This window comes from Micromys minutus, assembly GCF_963924665.1.
Source record: "Micromys minutus genome assembly, chromosome: 1".
NCBI classification, from domain to species: Eukaryota; Metazoa; Chordata; class Mammalia; order Rodentia; family Muridae; genus Micromys; species Micromys minutus.
The window spans coordinates 70765081-70781792 of record NC_137969.1 but is presented as its reverse complement, the minus strand read 5'-3'; the positions used below and the strand labels follow the sequence as shown (position 1 = coordinate 70781792).

General features: G+C 44.7%; 1 protein-coding gene across 1 annotated transcript; it reads left to right on the top strand.

Moving 5' to 3' along the window:
- Positions 1–339: 339 nt before the first annotated feature.
- Positions 340–9551, top strand: LOC308429823 (low affinity immunoglobulin gamma Fc region receptor III-A-like; the record flags this gene model as incomplete). Its single annotated transcript, XM_080928829.1, has 5 exons — positions 340–379; positions 863–883; positions 1186–1440; positions 6220–6474; positions 9373–9551. 5 exons carry the CDS (start codon positions 340–342, stop codon positions 9549–9551), a joined length of 750 nt encoding a protein of 249 aa, XP_080784955.1.
- Between the last annotated feature and the right edge of the window lie 7161 nt (positions 9552–16712).

Sequence of the window (16712 nt, the reverse complement as noted above, 5' to 3'; positions counted from 1 at the left end):
GCTCTTGCTGTGAAGGCCATCAGCAAAGTCATGTTGCCTCATTCTTGGCCCTGGGAGCCTCGAGTCTACCAAGAGTGTCCTCTGATAGACTCTCTGTGTTTCCCAGGGTGCTCAGCTCTGATCTACAGAAAACAAGTCGTCCCATCCCCAGGTGCTCTCCCTCCTGTTCCTGCCCTGCCGCAGGGCGCACCAATCAGAGTGAACTGCTCAGGAATCAGATGGAACTGGTGAGATGGGCGTGGGGAGAGGGGGTTGGGGAAAAGCTATTTACTTCCTCTCTTCTAGTCAAAAAGGGCTCTTCGGGGTTCTGTGGTGACATTTTCTGTCTGCTGCAGCAGCATGTGGCAGCTACTACTACCAACAACTCTGTTACTCACAGGTAAGTGGGGCTCAGTGTAGACGAAGGTAAAAACTCATGCAGAGACCTCCTGAGTTCCAGGCCAGGCACAGAACCCCCAGTATGGGCCTGTTAGAGATAAGCAGCATCTTATTAGGAGATGTGCTTTATTAGGAGAGGGCTGTAAGCTAACTGGCCTGGGTCTTCATGTCCCTAAGTGTACCTTGAAAAACCCGAACGAGGTGCTCTTAAAGGTTTGTGCCTTCCGACTTTCTAGCATCTCTTTCCAGGCAGGGTTTAGGTTTAGGTGGTTTCTGTGGCTTGATTTAGGGAAATGCAATCTGTTACTTTTAACCTGACAGCTTTAATAGGGAATGAGGAGAAAGGAAACAATGTAAAAAACTAGGCTTTGAGCTTCCTGCAGCCCAGGCCCAAGCCTTAGAGAAGAGAAGGAACTGGTAGGAGGAAAGGTGGGAGGGAATCTCGCTGCTTAGCATCTGATTCGTGCCTTTCTTTTTCTTGCAGTTTCTTCCAGCATTCGAGCTGGTGAGTTTGCCTCAGAGTCTTAGACTGATGGAGGGAGACACACGCAAGGGCCCCAGGAAGTTGAGGAAGGACTATTGTATGGTGTCTGGTACAGAGGTGGGGGTCTGGGGACTGGGAACAATACCCTAACACAGTCAGAATTAGCTCTAGTACCTCTGGTCAATTTTTCTAGATACCCTAAGAATGAGTCAAAGATGGACTGGGAGCGCTGTGGGTCCATTCCCTCTGCCTGTATTACCCGGGAGTGTCAGGTAGAGTCCACTCCTGTGTCTTCACTCCAAATTCTCCTGACTCCTCATCAGGTCTCCAAAAGGCTGCAGTGACCCTAGACCCTAAATGGGTCAGGGTGCTTGAGGAAGACAATGTGACCCTCAGGTGCCAGGGCACCTTCTCCCCCAAGGACAATTCTACCAGGTGGTTTCATAATGAAAGCCTCATCTCACACCAGGATGCCAACTATTTCATCGAAAGTGCCCGAGTTAAGGACAGTGGAGCATACAGGTGCCAGACAGCCCTCTCCACTCTCAGTGACCCGGTGCAACTAGACGTCCACATGGGTGAGTTGAAGGGAAAGGGGGTGGGGCCAGTATGGTTGGGGTTAATAGTGGTAGGGTGACATGGGGTCCATCGAAGAGGAGCAGAACTGCAGTATGCAAAACATCAGAAACTCCTGCAGTGCGCGCGTAAGGGCCGCTGGCATTTAACGATTCCCGGAATTGGCATTTTCACCGAACACATACAATGTAGATATGAGCTCTCAGGTCAGCGACATGCTGCGTAGCATTCGTTCATCAGACTGTGCTCCTAGGATCTCAGTTTCCCTCTCACGAATCATCGCTCAGACGTTACACTCCTCTGCTGGGGTAATCTTTTTGCGCTCCAGTGTAAGCTTGTCCTTGTGTTATTCAAATGTTGATTTCTGTATCCTCAGAGAGCTGAATACTGCCAGGATTTTGATACCGGTTTTTTCTTATGGTTCGGCACCTGCCTCGGCACCTGATATTTTGTAAACTGACACCTCCCTCGCCTTTGATTGGCTTCGTGGCCGATAGCTAAGCAGGAGAGGAAAGGAGGAACTTCCTGGCAGAGATAGGAACTGTGGGAAGATTCAGGGGCAGAAGATTCTCAGCCTGACGCAGAGTAGAAGGAACTGGTGCCCGGACTGAGTGAGAAGTAACCGGTCATGTGGCAGGAATAGTTGGGGTTAATTTTATATGAGCTAGCTGAGAACCGGCTAAGCTATATTGCCTAGACACTCATAAATATTAATAAATCGCTCCTTATACGGGAGCCGGCAGGTCCAAGCAGCCCGCAATCCTCAGTTTCAGATCTTTAATAATCAGTGTCTGTCTGTACTGTCTTCCCATCAATCCTGTGCTGGAACTTACTTGTTAACATACACTTGGCCCCTCCCAGTGTTGCCACATCTAGCAAGAAGGACAGACTTGTCTGAGGAGGCAAGGGGATAAGGGAAAAGTAAATACATGAACGCACAGAAAATCTTGCATTAGAGAGCCCACTTCATTGGCAAAGCCACAGCCCCAGGATGCGAAGCGTGTTTATTATATGCAGTTGAACAGAGGGTGAAATTATTGCATGTAGCGGAACAAGAAATTGGGGTCATTACATACAGTTAAACACGAAGATACCTTTGTATGTACATATGTATATAGATTACCGAGGCAGGTTTAACTAATCTTAGTAGGAACAGTCTCTGTAGGGGGCAGTCTTCAGGCCATAAACATCCAGGGATAGAGAGATACGGTGCACATTTTCTGCACATACCATCAACATCCACACTTGGACCACACCTCTAAAACTCACTCCAAAGAAAGCTTTGCCATTTTCCATGGGTCCGAGTATTTGACGTGGTGGTGTTGAGTATCTATACACTCACACTGTACATCAGTGGTTCTCAATCTTCCTAATGCTGCGACCCTTTAATACAGTTCCTCATGTGCTGACCCCCAACCATAAAATGGTTTCGTTGCTACTTTCATAACTGCACTCTTGCTACTGTTGTGAAATGCAATGATTCATAATGTGGATTCGATATGCAGGATATGATTTCTACCCAAATAGTCACTTGACCCACACACAGGTTGGGAATCACATTTACCATAGAATAGACGTGTGTGTGTGTGTGTGTGTGTGTGTGTGTGTGTGTGTATGTGTGTGTTAACAGCATTCTAGTATGACAGCAGGTAAGAGAATTACTTTTTCAGGCATAGCTCTTTCCTAGTATCCTTGGAATCACATCACATACTGTCAGCCTGACTCTTATCTACACAACTGTCTTATTTGTACAGTGAGTGGGTGGGACAAGGCTGGAGGGGAAGAAGGTGAAACTCAAGAATTCTACACCAGGGTTCCAGAGAACTGGGCCTGTCAAGCTGCTTCTTGTGGCTCCTTTGCCACTACCTCTCCATCCAGACCACACAGATCTCACTGTGCAGAGCTACTGTATCTTGTTGGATGAAAGGTAGCTAACTAAGAGTGAACGAAGTGGGGAATTGCTGAAAGAAAGCAATAGAAAATTCAGGTCTTAGGGCTGGGGAGGTGCTCTGTGGTAAAAGATGCTTATCGCTAAGCCTTAATAAACCTGGGTTTGGTCTCCAAGACTCAGAAGGAAGGAAGCCACACCTGTAAGTTGTCCTTCCATCTCTACAAACATGACATAGCATGTGAGTACACGCACACCCACATGCACAGTCTCCCAGGGAAAACTCCCATTAATTTTTAAGATTTGTATTTACTTTATGTATGTGAGTATCTGTCTTCAGACACACCAGAAGAGGACATAGGATCCCATTACAGATGACTGTGAGCCACCATGAACTTGCTGGGAATTGAACTCAGGACCTCTTAACCACTGAGTTATCTCTCCAGGCCAACACATGTACATTTTAAAAAAACAGAATCAAAGGCATGGCAGGTTGTACCTTTAAGCCTAACACTCGTGAGGCAGTGACAGAGGGGTCTTTGTAAGTCTGAGGCTACCCTGGTCTACACAGTAAACTCCAGAACACTCAGAGATACATAGTGAGACCCTGTCTCAAAAAGGAAAAGTTAAAGAGAAAACTCAACTCTAAGGGAATTAGTTTGGTTTGACTTTGCTCTAGAAATGGGCATGTCTAGTTAATTAATGTCTAGTTAACAAGGACTGTGCAAGGCTGAGACCGTGAACAGTAAATCAGATTTTCCTTAAGGGCCAGATTCACCTTTGCTTATGCTCTGTGTTTTCTTTGGGTAGAATTTTTCTTTATTATTCTACTCTCACTGGCTCTATAGTCCCCCCCCCCACCCAGCTCATTGTAGAACTTACCACGGTGCGGTATAATGTTTGGAGTACATTTCTATGTTCTAGACGATAGGTTCTGTAAGGTTAGAGACCATACACAGTAGAAATCTGAATATCCCCAGTGTAAAATGTCTGCCAGGTGTTTGTTAAATGAGTATATGTCAGTATATTAGTTTTGTGTGCAGCAAGACAAATAAAACAGAGAATATTACCCCAGCCCTTGCTGCGGAGCACATCTGTGAACCCCAGCTCTTGGGGGGGAAAGGAGGAGGATGAAGGGATGTGCATCCTTGGCTGTATGAAGCAAGTTCAAGATAACCTTGGCATCACTGGACAATGGCTTAGGAAACAAATAAACTGTACCATTTTAATAAGAGAATATCACCTCAAAACCATGCAGTATCCATACCAATTACAATCTTACACTAACCACAATGTGCTCTTTGGCTGAAAAGGTAAGGGGCTAAATAGACACGTGGTATTTTTGATAACTCATAGTTTGTTTATTTATAGTTTTTGTTTGTTTGGGGGAATTTCTTTCTATTTTTTTAATAGTAGGTATCATGTAGCTCAGAGCTGCCTGGAACTCACTATGTAGTTCAGGCTATCCTTAAACGCCTGATTTTCTTACCTCGGCTTCTTGTACATCATCTTGGCTGATAAATGATCTAATTCATTAAATAATAGAAATTGCCCTCTGTTTGGAGACTCTTCCCAGTAAAGAATTCCCACCAAAATGTTCTACCAAGTTTGTTTAGCTCTGGACACTAAAATTTAAAACCCACAGTATATGTTTCTTTGTTCTTACTGTGGATGCTACTTGGGTTATAGTTCAAAAATTAACAAGAAAAGAATATTCTAATAACCTCTGCTCCCAGTCCCCAGGGAAAACTACCATTACTCTTCACACACCTTCTTTTATTCTATGCACTTAACGTGATCCCACTAATATTGTCACCTGCTATCAATATTTATCTGACATGTATTTCCCTAGGTTCCGTCCCACCTTGACTTCACAGCCTCCCCATGGGAAGTCTGATCTCCTGAGATCATAGTGTGAACAGTATCCCTGCCATCCTTTCTCTTTTGAAAGTCCTACTTACTCATGGTCTGACTGAGATCTTTCAAAACCAGAGATGATGTGACAGCTGACACTCACCTTGCCCTTCAACCCCCCCCCCCCCAACTTCTCACTTTCTCCACTTCCCTCCTTTCATACTGAGGCCTCCTAGACCTTTGTTGCAACCACTCCTGTGAACACACAGTCTCCTGAACCTGACCACCGTGGGGACTCTCAATGTCCCTTTGTCTCTTGAAATATGACTTTTTTTTAATGTAGAATGACTTTTTTTGGTTTGATTTTGGTTTAGTGTTTTTGAGACAAGGTTTCTCTGTATAACCCTGACTGTTGTGGAATTCACTCTGTCAACTAGACTGGCCTCAAACTCACAGAGCTCTGCCTGCTTCTGCCTTCTAAGCAATGGGATGAAAGGCATACACTACAGCACCTGACTTAGAAACTCATTTTTAAATGTAATTTAAATTTTGAGTTTGGAAATACTCTTAGTTCTTGTCACCTGCCAAATGTAAGCCCAGCACATAGGGATTCTGCAGATATATAACTTTGCTTCTCTTTTCCCTCCTTCATTGATCTTCATTCTCTCTGTCTCTGACTCTGTCTCTGTCTCTATGTCTATGTCTGTCTGGCTCTGTGTCTATTTCTCTGTCTGTCTGTCTTTCTGTCTCTCTGTCTCTGTCTCTGTCTCTCTCTCTCTCTGTGTTTGTCCCTGTGTCTGTCTGTCTCTTTGTCTGTTGGTGTGCATGTGTGTGTGTGTGTGTGTGTGTGTGTGTGTGTGTATTTGTGTGTGCCCCTCTTCTTCTTTAGACCAAAGGTCATGGTGTGACCTGAGGAGCTGTGTAGGACAATTCTCAGTCTGGATTCCCATTGCATCTAGGATGGAGTGATAACTTTGCCCTACAGAAGAAATCCACATTCAGAATTCACCCTGCCAACTGAGATCTCTTTGTCTTTTAGGCTGGCTGTTGCTTCAGACCACTAAGTGGCTGTTCCAGGAGGGAGACCCCATTCATCTGAGATGCCACAGCTGGCAAAACAGACCTGTATATAAGGTCACCTATTTACAGAATGGCAAAGGCAAGAAGTATTTCCATAAGAATTCTGAATTCTACATTCCAAAAGCTACACACGATGACAGTGGCTCCTACTTCTGCAGAGGGATCATTGGACACAACAACAAATCTTCAACGTCCTTTGATATAAACATAGGAGGTGAGAGGTCTTCAGATCCTTTTACAATATGCTATTTTATTTCATCATCATCACCATCATCATTACATTTATTTACTGTGTGCATGTGCATACGTTTGTGCGTCCATGTGCATGTGTCACTGTGAGCTTGTGGAGGTCAGAAGACTTCTAGAAGTCAGTTCTCTCCTTCCAGCATATGAGTCCTGGCTATTAAACCAACTAAGATGGTTAGGACTGGCAGCAAGAGCCTTTGCTTGTCTTTTTCAATTTTTAAAAATTTTAATCTGGCACAGATGTGGGCTCTCAAAGGGTATCTTTATCACTTCTGCATTGCTATGCAGAGACACCAGAACTAAAGTAACTTACACACACAAAAAAAGTATTTAATTGGAAGTTTGCTCATAGTTTCAAAGAGTGAGTCTATGACCATGATGGCGGAGGAGCATGGCAGCAGACAGGCATGGCACCAGAGCCGTAGCTGAGAGCTTACGTCTTCCTCACAAGCTATGTTTCATAAAGCAGGCAGAGAGAATTAGAGACCTGGCCTGGTTTGGGCTTTTGAAGGCCACCCCAGTGATATACCTCCTTCAACAGGACCACACCCACCAATCCTTCCTAAACAGTTCCACCAACTAGCAAAGAACAACTAGGCTCATTCAAATATCTGAGCCTCAGGGGTCATTCTCATTCAAATCACCACAAAAAGTTAGGAGAAAAGACCAGTTAAACAAGTCAAATGTAAACAATTAGAGAACCTAAGTAAAAGACACATGAGAATTCTTTATGGTATCCAGGTACATTCAGTCATAGTTTAAAACTACATTAAATTAAAAGGTAGGGAGCTGGAGAGATGACTCAGCCATTAAGAGCACTAGCTGCTCTTTCAGGGGACCTGAGTTCAATTCTAAGCACCCACATGGTGGCTCACAGCCATTCATAACTCTAGTTCCATGGAACCTGATGCCTCTTCTTACCTTCCAGGGAACCTCATGAATGTAGTTCACATACATATGCCTAAGCATAGACTAAATAAACAAATAAATAAATACATATTTTTAAAGTAAAAATTAAAATTAAAACTGGGCTAGGCCTGGTGGCACATGCTTTTAATCCCAACACTCTGAGGCAGAGGCAGGTGGATCTCTGTAAGTTGAAGGCCTGACAGGTCTATATAAGTGAGTTTCAGACCAGCCAGGGACACACATAAGACCCTGTCTCAAACAAACAGATGTGACTAGGGCTAGGAAGCTAGCTCAGTAGATCTTAAAGTGCTTGCCTCACAAGTATGAGGACCTGAGCCAGAGTCCCAGAGCCCCAGAGCCACATAGCATGCCATGTTTGGTGGCACATTAGTAATCCCAGTACTGGAGAGGTAGAGACAAGGGATTCCGGGGAACTGCCATTTAACCTAAGTGGTGAACTCCAGACCAGTGAGAGACCCTGTCTGGATTAGTTTTCTTTCTGTTGTGATTAATGCCATGACCAAAAACAACTTAGGGGAGGAAAGGGTTATTTCAGCTTATACTTCTGGGCATATAGTCCACCACTGAGAAAAATCAGGGCAGAAACTCAAGCAGGAACTGAAGCAGAAACTTTGGAAGGACACTGCTCGCTGCCTTGCTGTCTGGCTCACGCTCAGCTAGTTTTCCTATGTAGCTTACTTGTCTAGGAATGACGTTGCCCACAGTGAGCTGGCCTGCCCACAGCAATCAACACAGTTTCTCACTGACTTGGGCAATGACTCAACTGAGGTTACATCTTCACTGGTGACCTTAGGTCGTGTTATATTGACAGTAAAATCTAACCAAACATTGTCTAGAGGAAGTGAATGCCATTTCTGAGGATGACACCTAAGGTTGTCCTCTGATCTCCATATGCAAGCACACACAAACACTCACACACACACACACACACACACAACACTCACTTATACCTATACATAGATTCACAAATGTACACATATACACACATGTGCACAAACACACACACACACACACACACACACACACCACATGTATACAATTTTTAATTAAAAAATATTAAGCCCAGGGCTGGAGAGATGGCTCAGTGGTTAAGAGCACTAGCTGCTCTTCCAGAGGACCTGGGTTTGATTCCGAGTACCCACATGGTGGCTCACAACTTTAACTCCAGTTCCAGGGAATCTGGCATCCTTTTCTGGCCCATGGGCACCAGACACAAACCTGGTACACCAACATAATGCAGGTAAAATGCTCATACACATAAAATTAAAATAAACATGTTTAAATAAAAAAAATATTGAGATGGGCTGAAGCTTTGCTTCTTGGGAGGGCAGCTGCAGGCTCACTGATGCTTCACGGTTGGTCCTTAAAGACTCCAGGCTTGCCCTTTTCCCGAGATAGTCTACATCTTTAATGGCAGCAGTCAGGAGGCGGAGGCAGGTAGCTCTCTGAGTTTGAGGACAGTCTGGTCTACATAGGGAGTTCCAGACCAGCTAGGGCTACATAATGACACCCTGTCTTTAAAAAACAAGAAGGGGGGGTGGGAGGAGGAATGGAGAGAGAGAGAGAGAGAGAGAGAGAGAGAGAGAGAGAGAGAGAGAGAGTAAAATGTACAGATTTGTCCACTTTGGACAACAGTAATAAGGCAGCCTCACAAGTGTCATGTGACTCCTGTAGACGACTTACCTCACCAGACCCCCTCTGTGGCATCCCCACCAAACAAGCAGAAGCTGTGGCTAAGCATCTGAGCTGCAGAGGTCCTCTCAGGCTGCACTGAGATGGAAAATCTCGTGAGAGGAGCAAAGACCTGGCCCAGGCTCTCCCTCAGACCTGGTTCCCAGCGGGTGTCAGGAGCAGTCTGGTGGTGTTGATCCCACCATCTTCCAAGCCCCTGCCTTAATGACAGCCATCTTTCTCGTCTCTTTCTCGTCCCTCCTAGATCTGACATCTTCATCCATTTTCCCACCATGGTACCAAATCATGGTCTGCCTGCTGATAGGACTCTTGTTTGTAATAGACACAGTGCTGTATTTCTTGGTGCAGAGGAGTCTTCGAAGTTCTGTGACAGTCTATGACGTACACAAGTTTCACTGGAGCAAGGAACCTCAGGACAAGTGAGCCCTTATCTCCCGGGATGATAAGAGCAGTGGTGTAGAACCTACGAGCCTTCCTGTGGACTCACAGCCTCACCGTCTGCATTGGGCACCATGCGTCGAGCAGCAGAAAATAATACAAAGGCCTCTGCCCCAACTGTTGTGTGTATGTGTGTTTGTGTGTGTGTGTGTGTGTGTGTGTGTATGTGTGTGTGTATGTGTGTGTGTGTGTGTATGTGTATGTGTGTTGTATGTTTGTTGTTTGTTTGTCTCTCTCCAATGGTCTATCTCAGGGAAAAGGGCAAGCCTGGGGTCTTCAAGGACCAACTGTGAAGCAGCAATGAGCACGCAGCTGCCTTCCTAAGAAGCCACGCTGCAGAATTTTAATGCTCTCTCTGCCCCAAACATTCTGCCAGAGCAAAGTGGCAGCACCGGCTCTGTGTGGTGACCCTCTCTGTGCTTAATAATTGTCCCTAAATAAACTTCTAAAGAAACGTGAATGGCTGCTCCAGCCGGTGCAGCAGCTTTCCGTACCTTTCTCGGGACTGGTTCCTTTTGGGAACCCCCAGACTTATTTCAGAGTATGGGGAGTCCTGGGGACCTAGGCAGTGCAGCTGAACTCATGAATTCGCCAGTTAGGAGCTGGGGGAAGAGAGCTATCAGCCCTCCCTGGCACAGCCAGTTGATACTATCGGGGGAGGGAAGTCCCTTTCTTCAGTTGAATACCCTCTGGTAAATTGTCCCAATCTACCACCGTTCTGTTAGTTGTTCGCATGCAAGTAACCTTAACTAAACTCGGTGGGAAACAAACACGGCTCTAAAGAAAGCAGGAGAGGGACTTGTTCAGAAGAAGTGGGAGTGGGAAGAAAGAGGGTAGTGGAGGGTAAGGGTTGCTGTCATTACCAGGACATCCCCTGACAAGACAGCAATGCCAAACGGGTAGGAAAAGGATGCAGAAATAATCTGCTTTGGAGCTGATCTCGGAGAACTGCTTCTGCTTTGTTGCACGTGAGCAAGCACTTGTATATCGGAAGCCACTGGGCGTGACTGCTTAGCACCTTACCTGGGAATGGACAGTGAGCGTGCACACAAACAGGATCTCTGTGCAGAAACAGCACATTAAAGAAGCCCTGGAGAGTGCAAACTCCAGCTGCTGGCTACTCACACTACTCTGTGATTCTCCGTTCTGCTCTCTGTACCACGCTTCTTATTTAACAGCACAGTGCGCCGAGTAGCCTGGCTGCTGGTCATGCCGTGATTTTCGCCTACAGAGTATGACCAAAATATACTGCATTCACGTATAAAACTGTAAAAAATATATATTTATTGATTTTTATGGGCATGTGTTCTTAGCCTTCATGTATGTATGCACATCACATGTGGCCCTGGTGTTTTCAGAGGCCAGAAGAGGGAGTTGGATACCCTTGAACTGGTGTTAGCCACCATGTGGATTCTCAGAACTGAACCTAAGGCCTCTGGGGGAAAAAAAGCTCTTAATCACTGAGCCATCTCTCCAGCTTCACGTCAAATAATTTTTTAGATTGTAAAAAGCAGGGGAGGGAGCTAGAGAAACAACTCGTCAGTTAAGAACATTGACTGTTGTAGCAGAGGCTCTGGTTTCAATTCCCAGACCCCACATGGTAGCTTACAACCATCTAAAACTCCAGTGCTAAGGGATCTGATACCCACTCCTGACCTCCATTAGCACCAGGCTCCAAGCACAAATGTAATATGTATATTGTTGGGGACCAGGATTGCCTCACAAATTACACAAACACCGATCTCAGTCAGACAGAGATAGCATATTGAACATAAGCCCCAGGACAATTTGACCAGGGCCATAGTCTAGATTCAGGAACTGGACCATAGCCCTGAGTTAAGATCCTAAATGATTTTTAAGCCCCAAATCTACAAACATCTGTGCCAAGTTATTTCACCAGTTAGGATTTAGGGATAGCAGACTTCTTTAGAAACATGTCTTTGTTGTATACTTATCCTGCTCCCATTGGTTGGGGTATTCAACTGTGGCAGGGGACTTGTCTTGTTCAATATTCATGTCTTAACTTGCCAACCAGGATGTCAATTACCCACATACGTGTCTCTTTCTGCCAAATACGGTGTCAGTTCCCAGGGAGGTCTTGAGAATTTAAACTTTACTTGACCACCACTCAAAATGGAATTAGTGTTAGTTTCTTATATTGGTGCAGGTGTCTCTCTTATGTTGGGGTCCATTCCAGGGGGAGATTATAAAGGCAAAAACCATAAAAGCTCACACATAGGTGCAGGACGTGCTGCTGGGTGGTTGGTTTGGGTCCAAGGTAACTATACAAAACAGTTCTACTGACCTCTATAGTGATTGGTTTCCAAAGGCATAGAACATAACAGAATACGTAGTCAATTTTGGCATTAAAATTTTTCCTAGTAACAGCAGAACCAACATAGTAACAGTACAAAATGGGAAGCTTACATAGGTAAGGCCCTAACAATATGTATTCAGACAAAATACTCATATACATAAAATACAATAAATCTGAGGGAGAGAGAGAGAGAGAGAGAGAGAGAGAGAGAGAGGGAGGGAGGGAGAGAGAGAGAGAGAGAGAGAGAGAGAGAGAGAGAGAGAGAGAGAAACAGACCAGGGAAGAAGCATCACCATCTGAGATCAGAGATAAGACTATCTTCCAGACCAGAAGCTACAACTAAGTGAATTAATAGGAAACTGCATATGTGACATCAGCTTGAGTTGTTCAGGGAAGTCTGTCCCCATTGGAGCTAGGATGTCAGAAAGCATGTAATAGTGCAATATCCTAATGTGTCAGCCTAGGGCATTGGTCAATTCTGGACCACTGGGGTGGGGGATGGGGGATTGAAAAGAACCTATGTTGAGCTACGAGAAGAAATTCAGCTAGCTCAGCAACTGAATTGGGGGACTGTGTTAAGAGTCCACAAGTTCACTATAAAGCTAGTGCATTATAGCAAGAGAGAGTGCGCATGCATAACCCACCACCAAGTTGGTGTCCCAGAGTAGTAAGATATCTCCTGTGCTGACTTTTCACCTGTAGTGTGCCAGTAGGTGCTGAGAAGGTCACGTGAACAATCCAGGCTCATCCTGAGTTGTCCTCATCCTTTCATTCTCGGGAGCAAAACAGGTAGGCGCTGTTTTGGGAGGCTGGAGAAAGCCTGCAGAGGAGGTTCATTTGGGGCGAGGGCATGAAAGGAGGAGTTTACCGGGGTGGGGGGGGGGGCGGGAGAAAGGAAGGAAGGAAGGAAGGAAGGAAGGAAGGAAGCTGGAAGTCCAGGACAAAGACTCAAAAGACAAACCGTGAATTTAGAAGGTGCGGTTAGGGAGAAGAGAGTTTCGGGGCTACTTACATAAAGACTGCTGTTCAAGCTAAAGAGATGGGATCAGAGAGCGCCAGGTATTGAAGGCGCAGACGCTGGTCGGGTCCGTAGTTTACGGATTCTGGGGCAGCTATTGGAGCGGAGAATTAAAAACCTAAGAAAGGGGACCTCTTCCGGTACCAGTAGGTGACGATGAGATTAAGAAGGAAGTAAGGTGTGGCAAGTGGAGGCACCTCGTCCAATACGGACGCTCCAAGAATCGGCAGCCAGGGAGGGACGCAGGGGTCCTGAAATACGAAGGGAAGCCAGGTAAAGGTTTCTGGGGACAAACAAGTTGTCTTTGGATCACTATCTCTGGACGTCCAAAATCCTAGAGTACCAGTTTCCTATGTTGTTTCAGCGGTAAACTTGCGGCTGTAAAGGCGAAAACAGGTTCGCTCCAAGAGACTGCTAGCAAAAAGCTTAGGCAGAAATGTTAAGAAGCTCTAAGCACAACATTAGGAGTGACACTGATGGAAAGAGCTTGAATTTCTTGAACACATTTCAGGAATGCGAGATCCACAAAATGCTCCCACCGTCCCTGGGTGGGCTCGAACCACCAACCTTTCGGTTAACAGCCGAACGCGCTAACCGATTGCGCCACAGAGACAGGTGATGCTCTGGGCTGCTGTCAGGTCCCCTTACTAAAGAATGTATTGGTTGCCTACGTCTACCAAGACCTGTGATTGGAATTGAGGAAAGTAACCTAACCGTAAACTTAGTAAAGAAAGGCACTACCTCCCACTTTGATACGGAACAGGTCCCGGTTCTGCCCGCTGAGTCTGAGACAAGAGAATGAACGAACCAATAATCTTCGGGAAATCCAAAATTAATGCTTTCTGTGAGTTTGGGAATTACGTTGGTTTTGCTTAGAAACGTAGCAGGCAGGTGTAGTTAATTTACGTATGCAATTGTGCGTGCCTAAGTACTGAGTCAAAAGCTCATTATTTTTAACGTAGCAACCACGTTTCCAGGCGTGTCCGGCAAAAAGTACTAAGAGTTTTTATAACAAAAATACTCAAACCAGCCGTCTCGAAGTCTACTGGGACATGAGCCACGCAGGCAAAACAGGGAATTTTTAAATTCTTGTAACTTAACGATGTTAACAATGGCACATCTGCAAACAAAAATCAAAAGGCACATTCCCCTTCATCTACTGCCTTCAATTTAAGAATCCTCAGCAGGGCTGGGGTCTAGCGAGCCACTTTCTGTATTGCCCAGGTCTCAGGAGTTTTCTGGAGCCTCCATATACCAGCACCTCCTGGTGTCTGTTTCGGCAGAATCTACCAAAAATACACAGATTTAAGTTTAAGCACAGGTCAACATTTTCAAAGATCTCATACAAAGATACTTATGTTCAGAAATTAAGTATGCACATATTTTCTATTTTTATTATATACTTGTTTTATATATATATATATATATATATATATATATATAACAAATATATATCATGTGTATGTTTGTTTGTTTATGCTACATGACCTTTTGATTTAAAAAAAAAAAAAAACGGTTTGCACTTTGTGTAGCTTTGGATGAGAACTGACGCTATGGGCTGATCGTGGTGGGACTGTTTGGGAAAGATTCCAAGATGTAGCCTTGTTGGGGGAAGAGTGTTGCGAGTGGTTTCAAAAGGCCATTCCCATTTCTGGTTATGTTTGTGAATCTGGATCTAAGCCACTGCTCCAGTGCCGCACCCGCCTATGTGTGTGATAGCAATCCAAGAGAAGAAGCGGGGAAAGAGAAAGGAAAAGAAGTATTTAAAGAGAACAAAAACAACAGCAAAGAAACTGGTGAAGAAAGTCAACATAGCAGGAAACACGCCACGACTTACCTACCACCTAATTATAGTGTCGTTCTAGTGAAGATAGTAGAGCAAATGGGTACTGACTACTCATACAGTATTTTAAAGGCTGAAAGCTGAAGAAGTAGATCCCAGAAAGAAGCATCATGTGAGGGAAAGTCAATTCTAAAAAGAAGGAAGAGAAAAAAAAAAAACTCCAGCCCTGGCTTCTCTTCTGAACTGGGCATGCGCTAAGGAGGAGCCAGGTGAACGTTCTACAGGAAAGTCAAAGAACAAAGAGCGGAGATTAACAAGTGTTCACACCAGAGAGGACAGGTAAACACTGGAAACAATGTAACTGTTCAAACCCAGAGACTTAATCAAGAAACTATGACATAGCCATCTACAATAGCAATGAAATAAATGGCTGAAAGAATGTTTTAAGCCAAAATTCAATAAAGAACAATTCTAAGTAAAAAGTCAAGCAGGTTTTTTGTTGTGGTTGTTGTTTGTCTGTTTTGGTTTTCTGTTTGTTAGGTTTGGTTTGGCTTTAACACCAGAACTCCGGATGTACAGCTCCAAGTAAACTGAGGGCACTAGTACGTATAGTTCGCCACTGTAATAAATATAGCAGTCTGGTGCCGGGTAGCTGTGGGAGAGGAAAGGAAGGTGGGGGAGGAGGGGGGGAAAGGGGGAAAAGGGGGAGGAGGGGGAGGAGGGGAAAAGGGGGAGGAGGGGGAGGCCATGTGCATTTGAGCACAGGGAGGAAACAAGAGTCTCTGTCATCTTAACTTCACTATGAACCAGAGGCAGCTCTAAAGAGTAGCCTTATCAATAGCCTACATGCACAGTTTTATCCCAATTTCATGTTCAAATGTGCCCCATTCATCCCCGTTGGAGATTTAGCTCAACACAGAGCATTCACCTGGCATGCAGAAGACCCTGGACTGGAAGAATAAATATCATGTGTTTCCTGTTCGATGAGGGTGGGGTGCCTTTTATTTTTATTCATTCTCTTTTTTTTTCTGCAATGAATATGTAGTATAGGAAAACAAATATCTTTTTCTCCAAAATGAACATATATGGTGTGCAAGATTCATTTACACTCAGAAGAAACATCAAACACACACACACACACACACACACACACACACACACAAAGAGAGGAAGAGGGGAAGGGGAGGGGAAAGGGGAGAGAAAGGGAGAGGGGAAGCGGGAGGGAGAGGTACTATAGAAAATAGGGGAAATTCCATTGGAAGTAAATAATCAGAAATAATTTTGTTAAGATAACTATGGTGTGCTTATATAGCTTAACACAATGAAGTGATTAAAACAAATGCGAAACTGGAGCTTTTTAAGCTTGAACAATTTGAGATCAAAGAGCTGATACCGTTTGACTATATATATAACCATTCTGTGCAGAACTGGTTTCTCAGGACTTAGTTACCGCAAAGGGTCTCAAAGATCATGGACCAGTAGAAAACAAAGTCCAGAGGAATCAAAGCAAATTCTTCCTTAGTAATTTAAAACAAGCAAAAATTAAACAAAAGTCAAACATCCTAATCTTCAGACAAGTGCTCTTTCCATGCTAGGTTCAGATAGGACATTTTTGTTATTCTGCGTCATCGCCAGCAGGGATAGCTGTTTCCCCAATCTACACCCCGGCAGTGAGGTAGTGGAAGAGAATTTAGATTTGAAAACCTGGTCCAGCCACTGCTGCCACCTTCCTATAGTTCAGCAAAGATGGGAGTCATCGTGATGTCCAGTGTTTTAGGAAGCGTGAACGTGTCAGAAGCCTCGATACAGGTAGGGTTAAGAGCCCGCACGTACTGAACAGCTGCGGCACCTTTTCCACTAATTTGGTTAGAGAGGTTCTTTAAATTAAACCCCGAGTTTTATTTTTCTTAATTATCATCCCTCTTTTATAGGAAGACCAATCAACGATATAGATAGAATAATATATCTAGGTTTGGAAAAAAAAAAAACACGAATCTCCCCGTCGGGGAATCGAACCCCGGTCTCCCG